Raw genomic sequence first — 20,291 nt, 5'->3', positions numbered from 1 at the left:
GTGACTGGAAAAACCAAACTGAATGTATCTACTCAAGTATTTAAATGCCAAGGTGGGCAGAATTTAGATTCTAACATGTCCTTCAACTTTGTAAAATAATTTCCTGATTTTCTTTAATATTCATATTGCAGTACTACTAGGGTTGTTTTCTCAAAGTCACAGAAATAGGTCTTAAGAACTATTTTTTGTGAACTAGTGAGCTGGGAGAATTGCTGATAGTGAAATTGTTCCTATGACAGGAATGGAAGGAAGGTTCTTCTTCTTTCTTGGGTTTCCCTATTTATTAATTAGGTGTTTATTACTCATGACAGAAAAAAAGATTGTTTACAGATAACATTCTGCTGACTAGAGGAAAACAAAACCTTGGTCTTGCTTCCCAGAAAGTTAATAGCTGGAGTTATTTCAGATTATGTTAATGTTTTGTTAGAGAGAACATTTTTTATTTTTTATTGGAGTGGAATGTTTCTTGCTTTTTTTACCCCTTTTGTAAAGAAATAAAAAAATGTTCTCAAAATGCTCTGTTGCCTACAACTGGTAGCTGTAAAAATACTCCTGTCACTTTGAGCTCCTCACATACTTGATCAGTAGAAATCCTGCAGCCACAAGAACAAGTATGACATTTCCCCAAGTATCAATTCTGGAGTTTTTTCATTCATGTCCAAGTCTTGGATGTTCAAATTTGAATATGGTTAATAACACAATTTTTTCTTGTTTTTTTTTGTTTGTTTGGTGGTGTGTTGGGTTTTAGCTTTTTTTTTTTCTTTTTAAATTTTTATTTTATTTTCTTACTTTGTTTTTTTTCCCTGATGTCAAATAGGCCTTAAAATTTAAAAGAAAACCTTTGCCTAAGTTACTTGACTTCAAGTTTGTTCAAGTTAGTGATTTAGAAGGCATTAAACATGTTTTTGCCATCTTCAGTTAGAGCTGCTCCAGTTAAAAAAGGCAATAAAATTCCTAATCAAGAACACACACCAAAACCTACAACCTCTCCTCCTAAAAATCTCTAAAAAAGTGCAAACTAAATCTTTTTCCAATTAAATTTTCAGATAAAGTGGGAGCTATAATAATACTAGCATACTTACTGTTATTTTAATATCAGTGTTCCAAGATTATATGTGTTAAATGATAGAAATAAAGATAGGTACTTTGAATAATCAGGTTTTTATTAGATTCTTCTAATTTTGACAGGCAACTAATTACGGAGTGTCTGAACAAGTCACTCCACATCTGTTTAATATTGCTTAATCTCTAAAATGGGAAAGTAATTATTCACTTGCATATGGCTTTTTATAAGTTGTTCTTGACAGGTGATAGCTTAAACCAAACTCATAGTTCTAAGTCTCAATAAAAAATCTAATGCCACTGTTAGTTCCTTAAAAGTATTTGTGATCTTGGGGAGTTTCAAGTTTATTCCAGCTGTAGGCCTGGAGGCTGGCATTGCAGAAGGCAATGGAAGAAACCCCTTTTCTTCATTTTTCACAGTTTCTGTCTTAAAATCAGAAACTCTGTCTTCATTTTTAAAAATGTACACACCTTTATAGCAGTTTGGAAACTACTCTTTAGCATAATTTGGGCTTTTAATTGACTTGCAGTGAGGCTTTGACAAATGCACATTCACAGGCATTTCATATGACAGTGAATTTTCACAGAGCTTTGTATTTCTGAAGAACTTTAGGGTTATTAAAACAAACAGTGAGCATAAACTGCAGCAGAGATTTGAAGAAATTTAAAGCAGGACTTTTGGGTTGGATTCTAATGTGTCTCATACAGGATGACCTTAACCTTTTCTTATTCTCCACTTCTCATTTTGCATGTTCTAAAAAGGAAGCATCATTACAATAATTTATTGGGTGAAATTTTTGAATTTTTTTTTCAGATTGTAGAAAAGATATTTTCTGAGAATCATCATGTATATGATGAGTTGAAAAAGTAGAAAGTATTCTATCAAAGGACAAAGATATGGAAACATCTTTAGAAAGTGACAAAGAATTTAAGGATTCAACATCCTCAATCATGAAGACACTTTGAGCCCATAGTCTTGAATACTTGCAAAGAAATTTTCAGAGCCATGTGGGCTGTCCTTTTGCCAAAATTATAAAATATAATAAAAAGATATAATTAAAGGGATTAACACTAGTTCAGCAAAATCTGTCCTGACAAGTAAATATATAAAGTAAACATGTAAAGTAAAAATCAGTACTGAGAACCATGTTTGTAGAAACAGGGTATTTGTACCATTCTTTGGAAAGTGGCTATTTCTTGGGGCAATTTTGGATGTGGTCTTTGTGTTGAAATTGGAAACAGATTGCTTCCAGATTTGTTACTCTTCGTGAAATAAGAGTGAAAGAAGTTGCATATGTTAATTTTCATATTGAATATAAATTGCCCTCTACAAGACAGTCCTGTCTTACAAGAAAATGGTCTAATTTGTTTGGTTGCTCCCATTTTCACTGAAATACAATGTTTGTGTGTAAATTGTCTGAATGTCTCTCCTACACCAGAATAGAAAAGCTGTTTAAGAAAAGGATTATTTTCAGAGTCTGCATATTCATTAGGGCTCATAAAACCATTTCTCATTACTGCCTTCTTCCCTATGTTATTTAATTCTTAACCATGGCATTCATATCACTGCATATTGTATCAGATTTTTTAAAGCAATATATTCAGCAATATATAACCAGAGATACCCAGAGAAGTTGTGCATGCTCCATCATTAGATATATTCAAGGTTGGCTTGGATGGAGGTTTTAACAACATGGTCAGGTTAGAAGTGTCTGTGCCCATGGTCTTTGAAAGTCCCTTCCAGCCCAAACCATTCTGTGAGTCTGCAGCATGATGACTCAACACTGTTTATTTTTTTAGAGGCAATAGGAGACTGAATTTATATATTGTGTGCTACTCAAGAAATAGTCTCTTATTCCTGTAGTACCCTCCCAATGGCAATCTTTAGTGTCAACACCTGTATCTCAGTGTTGTAAGCCAGGCTTCTGTAATCCATGAAATTATTAAACTGCCTGCAACAAACGGCTTGTGAAATTTCCAAGTGAAATAGCAAGGGAAAAACAGAAAAATGCCCTGCAGGAAAGCCTCATGCTCCAGTCTTTGCACTTTCATATCTGTGTGTGTACACAGGCATATGTCAGTGTTTTAACAACATCTCCAGCATATTGGGAGTCTCATTCTCCACCAAGTTCAGCTGCTACACAAGTGAGGTGCTGCAGCTGCCTCATGTCATAAAGAAGTGGTTTGGCAGCAGTCTTCTCTCCATCTCTACCTAGCAGTCTAATTTTAAAGCATTAATTTCTTTCAAATCTTGGAAACACAGAGCAACAAGCATGGGCGTGGAAGTCAGTGGGCAATGAAAAATGCTTAAGAACTCTTGAAGTCGTCCTTGTTGGCATTTTGTGAGAGATTCTTCCATTAACAAGTAGAAGCTAACAAAAATTATGAAATAGTGCATTGAATCAGTGTTTTCTCTGGTTTGAAACCAGGATTTTAACAAGCTCTGAAAATAGATTATATCGGTTTTTTTCTAATTATTCTTTTTTCAAAAATGTAGATACTCAGTAAATTTATGATCATCACATTAACTTTCTGTATGGGGCATTAATAATATGGCAAGTCTATCTACCAAACCAGATGCTTTTCACAGCTAGACCCTAACTTGATAGTTAGGATATGATAGAAAACATGAAAAGCTTCTCATTATTATCAGCTCATTTGTTGCATAATGAATGTGAAGATATTATCACTGTACTTAATCACCACATCAAGTTTAAGAGTGGAACAGTGCACAGAAGATATCTTAATTCTTATGCTGTGAAAGGTACATTGTGTATAAAATGTATTGTTTATATGATGATGATATTGTGCCCTGCTGCATTTACAAAAGTAGTTAGCAGTCTCCAATGCTCCAACAGGTGCTTGTGCAGCACTTTTCAATCTGCAGGAACAAATTCTTTGTGGCTCTGCAATTTGTGCAATCAATTAGTTAGCTCTTAAAAAGAAAAACAAGGTGTATGTCAATTGTTATTTCTTTGATATAGTAGTTTTTATGCTCCTTTTTGATTTGAGGACCCCTTAAGCTAATGAGAGTGTTGAGCAATTGAGAGGGGACTTTATTACTTACCTGGAGATTTTCTAGGATTGCCTTTCAAGGTGTCATTGATTATATGTTGCATATGAAAAAAAGGTATCAGAATAGATGGCTCATGGTGTGAGTGGGGCTGGTCTGTACCAGGCTGGGAGTTGAACTCTGATCCTTGTGGGTCCCTTCTAATTCATGATATCCTATGAAGTGCATTTCTTGGATCACAAGGTTTTGCCCTCCTCTCCCTCTGTGTTCCTTTTTCTTGTATTTGGTAGCCAACAATAACACATCAGAAAGAGGGATTGGCAAATGACAGCTGTTTTTTAAATGAGATTAACAAGATTCAGCAGATGATTTTGACAAATTGTACCATTTGCTACATTAAATATAAGTGTAAAATGATGGTTTGGAGCTTGAGAACAATTAGAAATATCTGTCAGGATGAGCTTAAAATAATTCAATGGTGATTGGACGGAGTTCATGCTTGTGCATATGTGCCTGACAGACAGTGTAAATAAGGAGAAAAAGATCTTGGAGTCTGTTCTTTCCAAATGTGAACATAACTCCCAATGACACCGATGTGTATACACAATTTTGTTGTAGAATTAAATGGAAAAAAAATATCCAGTGTGCATTCTGGTATTGCAAACTGTCGTAGCTGTAGTTTTCAAAATTTCCTGAGCATCACAAAACTCCAGCACCTTTTGTGTGTAGATGAACTGACCCCAGACTGCCTCCAATCATATTAAAATTAAATTAAGGCAGTGCAAAAACAATTGATTCTATACCTTCAGGCTTGTGTCCCACCTTACCTAGAAATTCAATATCACCTTATAACTTATGGGTTTGACCTACAGTACCTGAAACATTGTCTCTTACTGCCTGTAAAGCTGTTCAGAAATGCTTAAAAAGTGGAGTCTTCATTTAATTTGTCAACCTGTCAAATCACCATTCTTCCAAAGCTGGGTTGGTATACTCTAGAGAGAACAAAAAGGAGAAGTGTAATACAGTGGATATCCTCCTGAAGTCAAAGAATTTAAAACAAATAACAGTTTTCAAAGCCAAGTAGAACAGTATTGGTTGTTTTGCTTGAGATTGGGACATTAAAACACAACCATGTTTTGGCAGAAAAATTGAGAGTCTTTTCTGTATTTAGATGACAACTGCACTTTTCTGACTTTGTGTATTTCAAACAGACTTTGCCTCTAGCTGTTTGCCACACTGAGACACCTGTAAAAGTCTTTGTTTGTCTCTGTTTCAAATATTTCAAGTCAGAAAATGAAAACAGGAAAGGGAAAGAGTTGCTTTATCACTTCTGTGATATTCCAGCCATATAGCTGATCTGAGAATGGGTTAAGTGCTTACAAAAGGAACAGAAATGGACTGTGTGTTTTTATGGTGTAGCTTCCAGAGGGAGCAGAGGTATCTTTTGCTGTGGTTTTGTAAGTGGTGCCACATGAAGTTGGAAGCACTGTATAAAACTCAGCAGTCTGGTTTCCAGATGTAACTTATGAGAGACTATACATATACCTAAACTTAGGTTTGTACATTCAAAAAGCATTAGCTAAACTTTGATGTGAACAGGGAAAACATTCACTCTCCAGTCCACCTCTTTAATTCCAGATTTAATTGTTGTGCTCAACTATGAGGGTTTCTCTTATTAACTCTAGTTCTGCAATCTGGTTTATCTATATAAACTGTACATTACTAGAGAGCAAGATTCAGAGGGAGGGTGGATTCCCTAGAAAATAATGTGGGGAATTTGTTTTGGGGTGTTTTGTTTTCCCTCCTCCCAAGTATTTTGCTTAGGTGTTGACCCTGTATTTAATAATTTTGCTGCTGCCTTTTCCCCCCATTACATTAAAAATGGACATAGTTGTTGTTATTTAAGGAATGCATTCTGGAGATGGCAGCAGTCTATGTGCAGGCATATGTCATGTATGGTCACCCAGTGCCATTGATCTCAGGGATTTCTAATGATCTGGGAAAATATCTTCTCTATCAGAAGCAGACTTTTACCAAAAAAAAACCAAAAAGACAGTGGGCCTGATGTTTCTCTTAGTTGATCAGTCTTGTGTCCGGGGTAATCAAGAAACTGTAGGGAAGTTTTCCTGGTCTCATCTGTGCTGCTAAAAGTAACAAGTAGAATTTCCATACATATATGTAGGTTTAGTGTTGGCAAATGCATTCTCTTAAGCTGATTGATTTAATTTTCTTTCATAAATCTGATGATAAATAGTGGAAAGTATGTGCTAATGTATTGCTTAATGTCTTTACTGTGCTTGTTAAAATAAGAAGTACTTAAAGTAGAAAGACAAATCTTGCCTTTACAGTTTGGTGGGCATGGAGGGATTACATCCTTTGCAGAAGGAGATGGTGCAGGTGCTCCTCAGCCTACCCTGCTGTCTCTTTTAACATCATCATGGGAGCTGTGAAAGCCTTGAAAAATTAAAATGAACAAACAAGTAGTGTTTTCAAAAATTTCAGCTTGACCTAGATGCACTCTGTTGAGATCCCTGTGGTGCAGGGCAGGGATCTCTGGGGAGCAGGCACAGGAGGCTGCTGATTCCAGAACGCAGGACTGGCTGTGCCCTGAGCAAAGCCCCTTGCTGGCCCCAGGTGGGGCAGTGTGCTCCCCCAGGACCTGTGCTGTGCTTGGCAGACACAGCCTGACGTGCCTGGTGGCTCAGGGCACGTCTGCTGGGAGCTCCCTCCTGGTGCAGGAGGTGGAGGAGTTCAGCTGCCTTAATGCTGCAATGATAAAATTAAGCTTGCTGTGCTGGTTCTGAAACTTAGTCAACTTAAAAGGCAAAGGGAAAGTGTGCTGTTCTCCCTTCACTGACAAAATCAAGATGTGATTGCACGTACTCAGCTGCCTATTGGTCAATAGAGAAGCTTAACAGCAGCTCTAAATGTGTCACAATTAAATTTAGGGTTCAATTGTATGAGTGCATGCTGAATACCATGATAATGGGAACTGCATGCACAAGGCAAGGTCTTGTGACTTCCTAAATTCCTACATTGCTGCAAAACTCCTGCAATCCCTCTTGTTGTTGACCATAATACCATTATAATTGGTCTACTAATACTGCATGCATATATTCAGTAAATCAGACATGACAGTCTGCAGTATACCTAGGCATATGCCACTGTAGTTAAAAATGAATAGATTTGATATAGATTCTCCCAGCCAGGCATTCAAATGGCCTAGAAATAACCTGAGATTGGGTTCTGCAATGTATCTGAGGATCTCAAATACCAGTCTTAGACCTTTAGAAATTAATGTTTTCTAACCTAATTTGATATTGGGGAGCTGGACCTGAGGCAGTGAGCTCATAGATCTGAAGGACATTTCAGATTAGATCTGCCATGAAAAGTCAGAGCTCTCAGCTTCCAGTTCTGAGCATTAACAGCATGGCCATCCTTCTCCCAGCAGCAGTGTTAAGTTTCTCATTCAGAATAATAATTCAATAGCAGCAGTTGAGAAAACACAGTGGAATTGAATTCAGACACTGGAAAATAGTTGGCACTATCAGTGGCACAAAAAATTGTCATACAATCAGGAGCTGCTGAGAGCATGAGATAGTAGCTCAAAAAGTTTCTATATAGACTTTACCATTTTCTTCCTTTTTTCTCCAGACATTCCTGGAATGAACTAGTAAATTACTGGGCAAAGCATATATGACTTTTGTTGGTGAGAGTGGCTGTGTGCAATGTTAGAAGGTGAAAATCAAACACGTGCTGAAATTGAACTGTGACCTCAATTCACAATGGCATTTAATCCATGTGCCCTTCGAAATAAGGTACTTAATTTTCTGAGACTAATATGGGGCACTGAAGTCCAGAGATGCCATACTTTCATTTGTAATAAAATTATAGCACTTGAGAATACTTCAAGCAGTGGACTTTGTCCTTTCTTAGTTGATAGAAAGATGAACAATGGTTTAAATCTCTTCTTGTTTCATCATGACACATTTCTCACATTTTTGTTTTCTGGATTGATTGCACACGATTGCTCAAATCACTCTGGAAATAACTGATAATATCTAATTTGGATTATATTTTGTGTGTGGGCCAGTAGGACAAGGGATCTTTTGGAAGCCATTCTAATGATGTTATTGGTATCTGAACTTATTGAGCATTTCTCTGACTTGTTCTATATAAACTTAAAATGACAAATTTCTGGTGGCATGGCTGAGTGCAAATGAGACAGTTAAATGCAAAGAATTCTCTGCTAAGCTACACGACATTATCGATGTGCTGAGGGTTTTTTAAAAGCTAGGAGAGAATTATATTTGTGCTGTCCTCATCCAGATCCTGAAATAATGCTAGAGGTAATGACATGCTAATAAAACAGGAGGGGGAAACTGGTGCAGAGTAGTTGCTGTGTCAGCATGCCAGCTCCTGATGCAATCATGGGGATGCTCCTCGAGCATAGTTAGAAATGACATGTTTAGTGTCAGGCCACTTCCAGCTGAGACGAGCAGCAGGCCTGGAAGAGAAAGGAACAGCATTATTTCTCTATCATTTTGAAGACTTCCTTTCTTTGTAAATAGTATTGTTGAATCATTTTTCTAGAGAGCAAGTGCCCTACAAGATCTATGGAAATAATTTTCTTTTCTTCCTCAACTGTTACTACTTTCTGTAACAACTTTTCTTATGGCCAAAAGGGTTCATTCTAGACATGTACTCCAAGTAAGTTTGTAGTCATCCAGTTCTCTCATTTCCAGCTCTACATGAAGAAATGAGAGAGCATTTAGATCTCACTAGGGAAGTAATTTTCAAGTCTGATACTCTTTATTTGTTCATTTCTGATGTTTGCCTTGGGTGAATGACAATATTTTGAAGAATGCACATAAAACTTCAGGTCTTGGCAAGAAAATGTCGTACCTCATACATAAGGCTTAAGTTAACCTTAAGTTGCATATGGAGCTAGATGTAAGAGTTTTTGATACACCTCTTTCACCTGAGAAAGATCAGTCCTGTAAACTAGAGGATAATTCCTGAAATGAGGAGAAGGAAAATGAGAAAGGAAAACATTCCAGCGATGTTAGCACTATCCAAACAAACTCTTCCATCTTTTCATTTAAGTGGCTTTTCTTTTAGGAAACAAGCAAAAATAATCTCTCTTCCACCTCCATCTGGAATATAGAGAGATATATAGACACATGAAAAACAACTGAATCAGACATACAATTATTTATGTATAAGAGTAGTAACAGTTTTTAAATAATTCAGGGAATTAGTGGCCTGGCTTTCTTTTGTTTTTTACGTTTTCAATTTTATATAGCTACTGAAATTAAATTTTGAGAATCAATTATAGAATAAAATTCCTCTTATCACTGTTTGAAAGTATAATGCATGTGCTGCTATGCACTGCCATCTCCTGAAAGGAACAGAGTAATCTTTATTCTATCTTAAAAGCTTTTTGTGTAGGGAAGTTAGATATTCTAATGAATAAGGCCTGAATTTCTAAAGAAAAACAATCTAATTCCTGCTTGGATGCTCAGACTATGGACATCTGTGAACAAACTGTGTTTAGAACTATGCTATTTAGCATCATACAAACTATATTTAGAACTTTTTTTTTTTTTTTTTTTTTTTTTCCCCACTCCAGTGGGAAAGAGCAACATTTGTGACAACAGCATGGAGTTTGATCTAACCCAGTCCTTTATACATTCAGGTGCTACTGGAGGTAGGGTTTGGCAGGCTGAGAAACTGGAGAAAAAGCATATAGTTTATTAGGAATGCCTGTGTGTGAAAGACAGAAGATTGTCAAGAAGGTTAATCTGTTGAGAACCTGGATGGATTCACCAGTCCAGGGTTATCTTGGCAGCAGCTCTCTGCTGCTCAGTGGAAGGGCAAAGGTGCTGAAGGGTATTTTTATGATGACACATGCAAAAGAAACCTGGTTACCTTGGACTTTGCTGTGCCCTCTACTCAATAAATGACCTGGATTCTTTTGGGCACTATGCCAGCTTTTAGATGGTGTTTCCTATCTGTTGAATAAGAAGCTGTACTCTGCAGTTGTGGCTGGAAGATCTTGGTTTTGCCATGCTGTTCTGCTGCACTGTCAACAGTGCCCTGTGTGTGTGCATGGAAACTGTGTATGTTCACTACTTCACACTATAGCATTTGTGGCAGAATTACTCTACAGGGATAAAATTTGACTAATTGCTATAATTATTTTCCAGGGTTTTTTTACCCCTTAATTTTACTCTTGTTACTTTGTAGCCATGTAGAATCACTCCTTCAAATGTTTGCAGGACTCTGTCATTATTTCCAGTGTAGGTGGAAACCCTGTGTGGGTTTAGTTTGAGTTCCATGAGAATAGAAACATGCTTTAAGACATGTCTTGGACACAGTTTTTTTGTCCCCTTAAATGCTACATGTATACACAAATAGCTATTTTGTGGACAAGACAGGATTTTCAGCATCTTGCATACCAAGAGTGTTCTCGGTCATGTGCAGCTTTGCTTTATGGGGCTAAACAAACCAAAGGGAAATGGAACGGGGGCAAGGGGAAAGAAATGAATGTTTTCAACTGAGATTTGCACAGAGATGACAGGTGAATGAGGTGGAGAGGTAAAGAACAGCTGTTCCAGATGGTAGGAGCTTCAGGAGGGAAAATGCTGGAGTCAAAGCGGTCAGATTGTAGGAAGAGATGATGCTCACGAAGGATGAGTGGTGCTGGCAGGGAGAGGAGTGTCAGAGGTCAGTGGGAAAAACACAGCCAACACTGTGTATGAAGTTTATTTATCTTAAAGTAGCCATTTCTTCTAAATGAATCGTTTTCAGTTCTTTCCAGCACTTGTTGTGGGTGTTTACCTGCAGTCATCAGTGATCAGCGTTTTCTATTGTCTTTGTTTGCCTTGACATTCAATGCCTTAGCTGAGTTCTGTATTGACAGCAGGCACTCAAGAATAAATAAACACAGCTTTCAAAAGTCTGCTTTTGAAGCAGCCCTTCTGTCTCTCTAATTTACTGCCTGGAAATAAAAGTTTTAAAGGTGCTTGAAAATCTAATAACTTTGATTTTAAGGTTTCAAACAATCTAGCATTTGTCATAGGACTATAACACTGTAATTGAAGCTATCTCTTCATACAAAAGCATATGTAAAATGACAAGAAATCAGTGATTTTAAAAGTGATGCTACTAGTTTTTTCAGTGCACCTGAAGAATTGGCCAAATGAGAGTTGGGCACTCTCACTCTTGAGTTTATTGGTTCCCAGTTTAAAATGTTCTGCTTACATGTTTTGAAGAAATAGGCAGAGCATTCCCTTTCTGTGAGATTTAAAAATGCAGAACTTGTTTTAATTAACCATTAAATTTAAATTTAACTTTTTGACTTCAAGAGTCAGACAATTCGTTGGAATTGTTTTGCAAATCCTTAGAGGTATTACACCTAAAATAATTTATATTGGCTGCTGACTTGTCTGTTGATGGTGGGTGTTAATTCGACTTCATTTTCTCAGTGCTGCCACCTTTTTAGGCTTATTCTCACCTTGTTTGAATTTTATATTTTTTAATTGTCAGCAGACATGTTAAATGTAGATCCTAGCCCACTGTAATCATTCAGTATATTAAATGGCACCTTTGGAAGAAATTCAATTCTCATTTCATGGCCATGTTCTTATACAGATAATTTGCTTTATGCCTAACTGGTTTTCTCTGATATTTCTAGCTGGAATCAATGCTGCCCTTTAATATATGTGTTAAATTATGTCAAGATGTAAAAATTCTGTGTATTGTGAAGCAACTTCTGGGCTCTGGATAGAAAAAACTGCTCTTAAGAAGTGAGGAAGGGATAAGTTCTAGAAAAAAAAAGTCTTAAGTGCTTATGATGAATGCTTTGGGATACTGCAGGTGAACGGTACAATGCGATTTTTGTCCTTTTTCTTTCTTTCCTCCACAGGGGCAATTTTTGATGAATCTGCTAAAAAAGATGAGGAAGTTTTTCGAATGGCAGTAGCTGATCTCAACCAGAATGATGAAATCTTACAAACGGAGAAAATCACCTGTTCAGTGACATTTGTGGATGGCAACAATCCTTTCCAGGCAGTTCAAGAAGGTAGGACAACTAAAGAGATTTCCTGTTGTTGGTTTCTGCTGTGAGTTCAAAATATTATCCTGATAGTTTCCTATCGTTATGGGAATTTGTTGTTTTTGTTGGCTTCTTTTTATATGAAATATCAAAGAGTGTATTTAATTTTGGATTTAGCTGTTTGGTTTGTGTTGGTCCTAGTGACTTACAGCTACAAAGTCAGCTTTTATCTCTTTTCTATGTAAGGTCTGTTGAAATGTGGTAAAGAAGTCAGAAATACTTTACCTACATCTTTCCTCTTTCCCAGGCTGTTTTGAAGTTGTCAAAATGATGACTACTTTCTACTACTTTTTGGTTTATTTTTGTGCAACTAATGGCAATTTGTTGGGAAACATAGGATATTGCATGGATAGCCTTTTCAGCCCACACACCTGGGAAAGTTACATATTTTAAAGGAGGGATTAGAGAGAACCTGAATCAAAGTTGTCTGTGCCCAACATGATTTTGTTCTCAGCCTGTCCTTTGTGTCATTCCACAATTACTGGACAAGGGATGACGACATTGCTTTGGGCTCCTGTGATAGTGGCAGGATGATAACAGAAAATAATATTTGAAATCCCTCTGAGCTGGATTAGTAAATCACTGGTGTGACTGAGCAGTTCTCTGGAAAGACAGCTGGGAGAAGTCTTTTGAAATATGGATTCAAATTTGGGGTTTAAGCATTTGTTATTTCTTTGCTCTTCTGGAACAGTAACTTCTGCCTGAGATGCCAAAGTTATTTATTGCAAGTATATTACCAAACTTTTCTGAACAACAGAACTAAATTTTGATGATTTCCTGTATTGCCACTTGAGTTTTAAGGAAAATATGCAATTAGTTGCTTCGATATTCATTAAGTCAAAAGTTTGGCTTCAAGGGATTATTAACAAGGCAATGCTAATAAAACAGTGGTTTTTTTTTTTTTTTTTTTTTTTTTTTTTAACCTATGGTGTTCTTAATTTTTGAAAATTTAGTGATTTGGTAATTTTTTGTTCTGTTAAATTTTACAAGTAGCTAGATCTGTATAATGAGAAGCATTGAAGTCTGTGCTTGATATGGCTGAAGCAGAAAAAGACGTGATTTTGAAAGTATTCCAATTAGAATCAATTTCATCTCTTTCAATCTGAAAAGGCCAACATAGAAACTGGAACTATCTGATACTTTTAGAATTCACAGGGGAAAATGAGTTCAATCTCTTTAGGATGCTTTCTACACTGTTGGTATTTAAGCTTTTATTTTTCCTCTTTTTTTTTTTTTTTTTAAATCCAGGATGGATAATGCTAGCTGATTCTCTGCTCTTAGCATTAATTAACTCTGAAACTTAGCAATTAATTTCCTCTATCATTGTGGTGGAAATAGGTGGAAACTATTTAACAAAATTGTCTTTTAACTACCTTATTTGTAACTTAGAGAAACTAATGCCTAGTAAAGTAGAACATTCCAAGAGAGCTAATGACCCAATATTTCAATATTCAATTATTATTTTATGCAGAAGTTGTGTTTTTCGTTGTTGAAAGTATAGTCAACATTTGAAATGTGAATGTAGCAGATCTGACATAAATTTCATTACTGTCTGTTGGGGGGTGAAAGGTCTGTTATGATATTGATGAGTTCAGTGTTTTCCAGTAAATCTGTTTTTTGTAAATACATGGTCAAATACAGCTACAAGCCTAGGAAATATTGTATTCCCTATCTTTAAGGGCCCTGTGTTTTGTTTGGAATAATCCAAGTAAGGAACAAAGGCTTTAATCTTTTGAATGTATATATTGGTGACATTTTGTTGGCTAAAATATTCTACCACACTTATGTGTTTTATTATAACTGCACACAGCAGTTACAATATTATTACACAGAATAATAGCAGAAGCTCCAGTGTAATAATTTAATTCTTTTGCACCAGTTTCTTGCCTGTTTTCTTTTGTCTGTATCTCTATATCACTCATTCCCTGCTCTTAGTTCTAGTTCTTAAAAATGTTAGTTTCAGGGAAAGGGACCACACTAACTTTTGCCTCATATTGGCAAAAGTGGCATATTGGCATGGTTTATAACTTGGACAAATGCTTAGCAAAAATGCACTGTACTAAACACCAGGAAAAAAGTTTATTTAATCACTCAGGCCATTCTGGTCTTTTATTTGTGAAAGAAATACTAGGACAAGACTAAATATTATATTTTTCCATGAGAGATATTCAGTATTCTCAAACTTGCTTTTTTTTCATGCAAGTGTGAGCCTTTCCTTGGAATCACAACACCACTGAGTTTGTGATCCATGGCCTCTTCTAAGCAGAGCCTAAATGTTCAGAAAATATACTATTCATTAAATTTACTATTTGCTTTTTAAAAATATCTTTATATAAACTGCTTGAAGTTGGCTTTGTTTTAGGCTACAATATCTGGAGTTTTTAGGTTTTGATTTTTTCTTATTATATAAATACAGAAGAATCTTTAAAACCCCCAACTTGTAATGCTTTGTAAAATGCTTATCCAAAACATTTTATCCATAATAGCTTAAAATAGGTCTACGCTTTTCAGTGAATAGAGAAGGATAAAGAATTTGCCTAGGACTGTGAATTTCAAAAACCAAGAAGTCATGAGCAAAGAGCTCATGAAACAAGACATTAGGTACAGTTTTTTTTTATAATAACTCAGTAATGGACTACCTGCATAATTTCTTTTATTTTACTTTATTATTGAAGTTGGCAAGTAGCTCTCAAATAATGTAAACAGAAATACTCAGACACTTCATAATGATCTTGAGATGTAAAGATAAATAATTTGAGAGGATGGTCAGATTTGCAGTACGATGTTCTTCCCTCTGAATCTGTTTTTATAAATTATTATGGTGCCCTTGAATGTCTTCCACTTGTACCTTAAGGCATGTCTTGAACAGCTCTCATTGGGGTGATGATACTATAGCAAAGCTGAGTGGTTTTATCCTACAAGAGCTGTGAATGACATGCCCCATAATATCACTGGAAGTGCCCTCAGGGACCATTTATAGGCATGTTCTAGTGCACAGAAACAGGAGGTGAAAGTTTTTAAGTTAGAAAAATTAGTCTTGCTTTCTGTTTGCCACAGAGAGGGCCAAGAGCAAGTGTGGCTCATCCCACACCCTTGTGGAAGCTGCAGCCAGTTGCTGAGATTTGTCCCAGTGACACTTGTGGAAATGTCCAACATGGCAGGTTCCTTCCTTTCTTTTGTTCTTTCTTTGATACAAAACACTTCACAATATTTACAGTACTCTTCTGTGTGGTGTCTCACAATATTTGTGTGGTTGTGTGATTGAGAGAGGAAGAATATTGTGATTGGCTTTTATGCTGTGACCATGTTGAGTACCACAAAGGAAAAGCAGAAACTTAAGTGTTCTTTGTGTATAGATATTGAAAGAAGTAGGGATAGTCATGTATTACATGGTAGCTAGGCAGTGATTTAGCACTATGAAACAAGGAATTATGGTCCAGATCCATACTGGTGCTAATAATATATATTAGTATAATCTGTACTTCCTTTCCTGTGAGGCTCATATTTTCAGCAGTATTTAAATAGGGGTGGTACAGGCCTTCAAAAGGGTTTGAGTTCTACATATACTTAAATTGTAATTTTTTTTTTTTAATAAAAGACATGCTTCTCTCTTTCTTTTCAATGAACTCTTTTCTTTCACTGGGAAATTTGGTTGAAATGAATACAACACTTATTTTCTTGTTTGTCAGAAAAATCACTGTTCTCTTATCTTTCTCTTAGTTTTATTATGCTGGTGCTTACTTCAATACACTAACAATTAAAGCTTTAATTTTATGGTTCAGAGCCTGCTGTTTCCTCCAGTTCTTAATTTATCATTAATAGCATGACCATACAGTAGCTGAATGGCTGACAGAAAATGTGGGATGTCCTTTACATTTTTGTGGCAAGTGGAGGGAAGGAGTGGCTTTGGTAGCTTGGACCAGAGGTAATACTTGATCTCATGCTGATTCATGTCCTTGAGCAGCAGAGTTTCCTCAGCCCTCATGCTGCCATTTCCACTTGCACACTGGGAGTTATGGAGCAAACTCTGCAGGAGTTTGCAGTGCTTGGGGCATCCACAGCATCTGGAAAGTAGTCAGAGCTTGGCCAAAGATGTGTGTCGTCCTTGGAGATCCATTGGCCATGTTTTAACCTCGGGGCAAAGATATTCTTTTAGTCCTGGTGGTTTGTTTTGTTTTTAATTTTACTCCTTTCTCCTAACTCTCTCTTTTTTTCTTGTTTTAACAGTGACATTTTATTTATCTTGAATAATAATTCTGTAGTAATCCAAGGTTTTCTTCCACATGTTACCTATAACATGTGACAAATAGATTTGACTGATGTTGTTTGAAATTAACTTTCTTGGACACATTTTCCTAATACAATCACATATATGTGAGGCTTATTTTTTTTTTTCTAACCCAACCTTTTTGTCATTCAGGGTAGTCACCAGAGTATGCTTACAGACACCAACTCAAGCCTTCGTAATGGCTTTTGAAAGCTTATTGTGATCAGTGAAGTAAATAAGGCAGTGAGTCATAACTAAATGGGATTCAGCTGTAGAGCAGCAGAGGTTTGTAGGGCAGCAATATGTATGAAGGTCACATGCAGGATTTTATTCAAGCAAAGTTTTATGGTCAGAAATTACAACCTGATGGATACATCTGCTTTGGCCTTTGGGATTAGATGAATGTAATAAGATTGTCCTTTCCCATTTCTCTGATCACTGTAGAAATCTGTTTAAATCCACAGATTTCATGGACTGCTAAACTTCCTTTCACTTTGTGTCACTTATTTCTTGATATTTCTCAGCCTTCCTTGTGCTGTTTATTAACCAGTACATGTTCAGTTTGAGATTCAACCTTTACAGGGTTGAACTTCTTCAATGCTCCTTCTATTTCATTTGTGATTTGCTTTTTTTATTTCCTGATAAAATGGATTTTGATGTGAAAAGATATACTGAGGAGGAAAAGAAGTCAAGTATGATCTGAGCTATAAAAAGACAAGGAAGAAGAGGAGGAGAAGCATTTCAATAATGATATGAAACCCCTTTGTAAAATCAGAAACTGTTGCAAGTGTTTTCCATTGCAAATTGCTTCTATCATGAGCACTTCAGACAGTATGATAGAAGATTTTTTGAACTAACTGTCCTCTGTGCTTTCTCATAATTTACCAGCAGTTGCAGCACTTGGCTCTATTCTCAAGGTGCTGGGTGAGGAAGCTGCTCCCTTACAAAGACTTTGTTCTCATTGAAGTCTTGCTAACCCCACAAAATCAATCAGATCTCCAATCTGCATACCAAGGGGCTCCAAGTGTTGGCAGCTTAAGAAAAAGATCCTGCTGCATTGGTGATAACATCCTGACAGTTGGGAAGGCAGTGGTTGTATGGGGGAAGATCAAGAAGGGAGGAGTGAGCACTGATGGAACTAGAAAATGGACATGTAATAGAAGCTTAGTTTAGGATGAGCAGGATGCACATTTAACACATTTTCAGCAGCAATTTCAAAGCTCTTGTGACCTTTCATTGCCCAGAAGTAGTCTACGCACAACATACTGGAAGATGTAAAAGGAGGTCAGATTTATCCTCAGAAAGGTCTGAGTGGTACAGCTGATGCAGTAATTGCAAGGCTTCCAACACTTTCCAGCCTTTGGATTTTGAGCCCCAATGTTTTCTAGTTGCTACTTCTTTCTGTAGTAGTGTTTTCTTTGATTCTAAGACAGTTTCCATTATCTTTGTTTCTAGTTAGAAAGCAAACTCTGTAAACTGTACTAGACTTTCAGATACTTGAAGAGTAACATCATTTGTATTCAGCTCTGAAAAATTGCCCCAAATCTACATAAAATAAAATAAACAAAATTTAAAAAATCAGCCTATCAGGAGTGACTTTCTTTGGGATACTTTAAACCATGTAAGAAATTAAGCTATAGATATCGTGGTGGTTGAAGAGCCTTCTCTGCAGTAGGCTTTCCAAATTGCTGAGCCAAAGAGGGGAGGAAGGAGCCTCCAGTGCAGGCTAGGGCCAGATCCTGGCATCCTTTAGATGCTCTTGTAGCACCTAAACCCCACTGAATGCACACTTTATAAATGCTGCATGTGTTTGTTGTGGTTTAAGGAAAGAATACTAGTGTTTCTATGGAAACCACTTTTCTTCAGGTGGCCAGGAGACCCGGTAACATCCCCTGCTACTCTTGGCTGCACTGTAGCCAAATTCAAATGCATTGCTGTGGCTCAAGGTGTTTGTGCAGGGCCACACATCAAACCCAGGACTTTGGTGCTTCAGGGTTTGCATTACCTACCCCGTTACCTCTCTGGGGTCCTTCCCCCACCTCTGCTGTCTCATTACTTAAAAACAGCAGGAATTGCTTTCCTAATGCTGAAGCCATTTGCCATTTTTGGTTGCCAAAGTTTGGCTCAATTTTTATGGCAGATTTTGACATTTTTTTATCAGATTTTCCACTTTCAAGTGATAGGCAGGAATTTTAATAGGCTTGAAAGGATTTCTTCTCCAGACTGTTGCTTGAAAAGCATGTGACTGTGAGACTATTACCCTCTAACGCATTTTAAAAAGGTGGATCAAATAAATGAATAAATACATGCTGGACAAGTGTGATGCCTTTTGATGGCGAGGTGCAGAGTGAATTTTATCACATTGTTATAGGAAAAGCTGGACAGACTGCTATTCTGTAGTACTTACACTTCAAGTCTAGATTGGATCATTTCTGATTTTGCAATAGATATGTTTCCACTTGCAGTTCACAAGTGCCCAATATGTGTTTTCATACATTAAGCACAGAGCTTCAGTCTGCTGTGTTAATGCACTCTGACACACTGCTAGGGGTTTACTTTTAAGAAAGCTATGCAGATTGTGGTGTGATTAAATAATATCAGTAGTATGTTCAAGCGTTTAAAGCCACTGTGCCTGGAGGGTTTTTTGGGGGGTATTTTAACAAACAGAAGCGTAGAGACAAAGTAAATGAGAGATACTTCATCTTCCTATATGCCAATAATTTAACTAGCCCCCTGAGCTGTCAGTCCCCTAAAGTAATCTCCTTAAATAAGTAATGGACACCCTATCTGGATTTGCTTCTCCTCTTTTTGTGAAACAGTGTCCACTAAAATCACCAGAGCAATCAATCATCACTGTCCAAGCAGACATGTATATTCCCAGACAGACCTCACAGACTGCAAGCTTGCAGCAGGTTGTGGCTACTACCAAGTAATGAACTGCTGCATTCAGCTGTTTTCTGCTATTCAGAGTCCTCCTGAGTCCTCTCATAAGGTTAATTGGACATTTTGCTTTGGTTTGTCCTGGCTAAATTCTATCAATTAAGTCCAAGTCACCAGGTCCCTTTTTAACCGTACAGTTTGGGTACAAACATGGGTTGACTCCTTACAGATCCATATTTGCTGCATCTATTTCAGTGCTTGTCTAAAAGTTAATAGAGCTAATTAATTTTGATTAATTCATTTCTTAATTTAATTCTCCCCTTTGAGCTTTCCTTGCACTTCTTCATTCTCTTCTCAAAAGCATTTTATTTCATTTGCAAACTGGTTTTTTTGTAACCTGTTAGCTCTTTGGTCACTGTGTTCTTAGTAAGTAAACCAGGCTGTATATGAGGCAATTGGGTATTTGTGTGCTTCAAATAATTTTAGATGTACTCCTCTCACTCTTTCTCTGGATTACCAGAGACAAAGTGTACTTTATGGAGGACAGTAGTGTTTTAAAATCTAATTTTGGTAATGAGGAAATGAGCCATGACAACTTTGGAGGTGAAGCCTGAAGTGAATTATGAAGGTCATTCTCTTAGATGGGTGAATTAATTATATTTTAGCTTAGTTCCTGTTACTTAGACCCTTTGTGTTGTACACTACCAAGTAATTTTAACTAAATATCAATTTATGAAATATTATTTGGGCAAAATAGTGCATTTACAAGAACAGATTTTGAAACTAGCAGGAGTTTTTTTTAAAACACTAATCAAATCAGAAAGCCATAACCTTCCATGTTATCTTTTTGAAAGGATGCCTGCTGTGGGATTTTAATGCTCATTCTTTCTGGCTATCAGTGGGCCTTTAGCTGCTGTGATTACAGGCTCTTCTGAAACTTACTTTTCTCC

General features: G+C 36.7%; 1 protein-coding gene across 2 annotated transcripts in view; it reads left to right on the top strand.

The window, feature by feature from the left end:
- The window catches only part of GRID2 (glutamate ionotropic receptor delta type subunit 2), a 664,166-nt gene that overhangs the window by 126,183 nt on the left and 517,692 nt on the right, over positions 1-20,291 (top strand). For both annotated transcript variants that reach the window (XM_079306473.1, XM_079306474.1), the window contains exon 2: positions 12,006-12,161. In XM_079306473.1, the coding sequence (XP_079162599.1) occupies positions 12,006-12,161 (156 nt within the window). The remainder of the gene's footprint in view (positions 1-12,005; positions 12,162-20,291) is intronic.

The sequence above is a fragment of the Erithacus rubecula genome, assembly GCF_903797595.1.
Source record: "Erithacus rubecula genome assembly, chromosome: 5".
Lineage (NCBI taxonomy): Eukaryota > Metazoa > Chordata > Aves > Passeriformes > Muscicapidae > Erithacus > Erithacus rubecula.
This window is presented reverse-complemented; position numbering and strand designations above follow the sequence as displayed.